The sequence below is a fragment of the Galeopterus variegatus genome, unplaced genomic scaffold (genome assembly GCF_000696425.1).
Source record: "Galeopterus variegatus unplaced genomic scaffold, G_variegatus-3.0.2 Scaffold1841, whole genome shotgun sequence".
Lineage (NCBI taxonomy): Eukaryota > Metazoa > Chordata > Mammalia > Dermoptera > Cynocephalidae > Galeopterus > Galeopterus variegatus.
This window is the reverse complement of record NW_007727952.1, coordinates 52,074-53,345: the sequence shown is the minus strand read 5'-3', so window position 1 is coordinate 53,345 and position 1,272 is coordinate 52,074. Positions and strand designations below refer to the sequence as shown.

Here is a 1,272-nt window from a genome sequence, read left to right as displayed (position 1 = left end):
TGAATGTGTGCACAGCCAGGCCAGAGGAGCAGAAGAGGGATAGAGGTGACCCAGCTAAAACTCGATCTCCTCCAGGAAGCCTTCTCAGATTTGCTAGTCTCCCGCAGCCATCTGCAATCACAACTGTGTTCCTCACCCTGTGCTGCCCTGTTGTCCACACATTTGCTACACCAAATTTCTACTCAGGACCTAGGATGACATATGAGGTTCAACCACACGAAAGTACCATTTCTACTAGCCAAAGAACTCCAGTTGTAACAGATTTCATCTGTATCTTTCAATCTAATACTGTGTCCAGACTGGGCATAGGGTAAGCAATAATCCCAATCTCTGCCTCAGAGACTACAAATAAAACGGAAAACCAGCCGATAAGTAGCAATGACAAAACATGAAGTGCTGGGAAGGAAAAGAGAAGGAAACTGAGACAGGAGATACTGGGAAAGAGTGGTCAGGAAGGTGAGCGAGTGACAGTGAACTCAGATCTGCGGGAGGATGGCCAGCTACCCCGAAGGCCAGGAAGGAAGGGCAGGCCAGCCTGCAGGGAAGGGAGGAAGAGGCGCCAGGTGTGGCTAGCATGGCGCCTGGCAGGAGGAGGGGGAGAAGCAGCAGGGGCCAGTCCCACCTTGTCCAGTACCCCAGATCACAGAACTGTCCGTGACGAGTACAAGTTTCCCTGTCTGCACCGTCCAATACAGCAGCCACCAGCCACTTGTGGCTACTGAGAGCTTGCGATGTGGCTACTGGGACTGAGGAAAGGAACACTTCATTTTAAAGTTGATTGCAATAGCCACACCTGGCTAGTGGTCACCATAGTGGACATCCCAGATAGAGCTTCCAGGACGGGGAGGAGTGAGACAAGAGCCTAGGAGGCCCCCGGAAGGTTTCTGCGGGCCGACGCAGAAGTGGAAGCCCCTGAGGGAGCTGTTCCCTGTCCCCATAGCCAGGAGGCTCCTTTTCACAACTTGGACAACTGGCAGGAGGGGAAACACCCAGAGTCAGAGTCCCCAGCTCCAGAGTGCAGGGGGCCCATCCACGACGCCACATTAGTGGGTGCTGCGGCGGCGCTTTCCTCCACGCGCGGAAACCGGGGCGCACAGGCCAGCGCCCCCTGGATTCGGGACCTGGACAGCGCTCCGGGGACCCCCTGTAGGGAAGAGGGGCGCAAGTGCCCAAGGGTCCGCCCGAAACGCCCCGTACTTGGGGGCTGTGGCTCCAGGCCCAAGGCGCACTCGGCCCGGCCCGCCCTGTCGCGCCCCCCCCCCCCCCCCCCCC

General features: G+C 57.5%; 1 protein-coding gene across 1 annotated transcript in view; it reads left to right on the top strand.

Moving 5' to 3' along the window:
* The first annotated feature begins 388 nt into the window (after window positions 1–388).
* Window positions 389–1,272, top strand: part of LOC103595778 — a 27,191-nt gene continuing 26,307 nt past the window's right edge. The window contains exons 1-2 of the mRNA XM_008579254.1: window positions 389–456; window positions 941–1,146. Coding sequence (XP_008577476.1) covers window positions 389–456; window positions 941–1,146 — 274 coding nt within the window. The remainder of the gene's footprint in view (window positions 457–940; window positions 1,147–1,272) is intronic.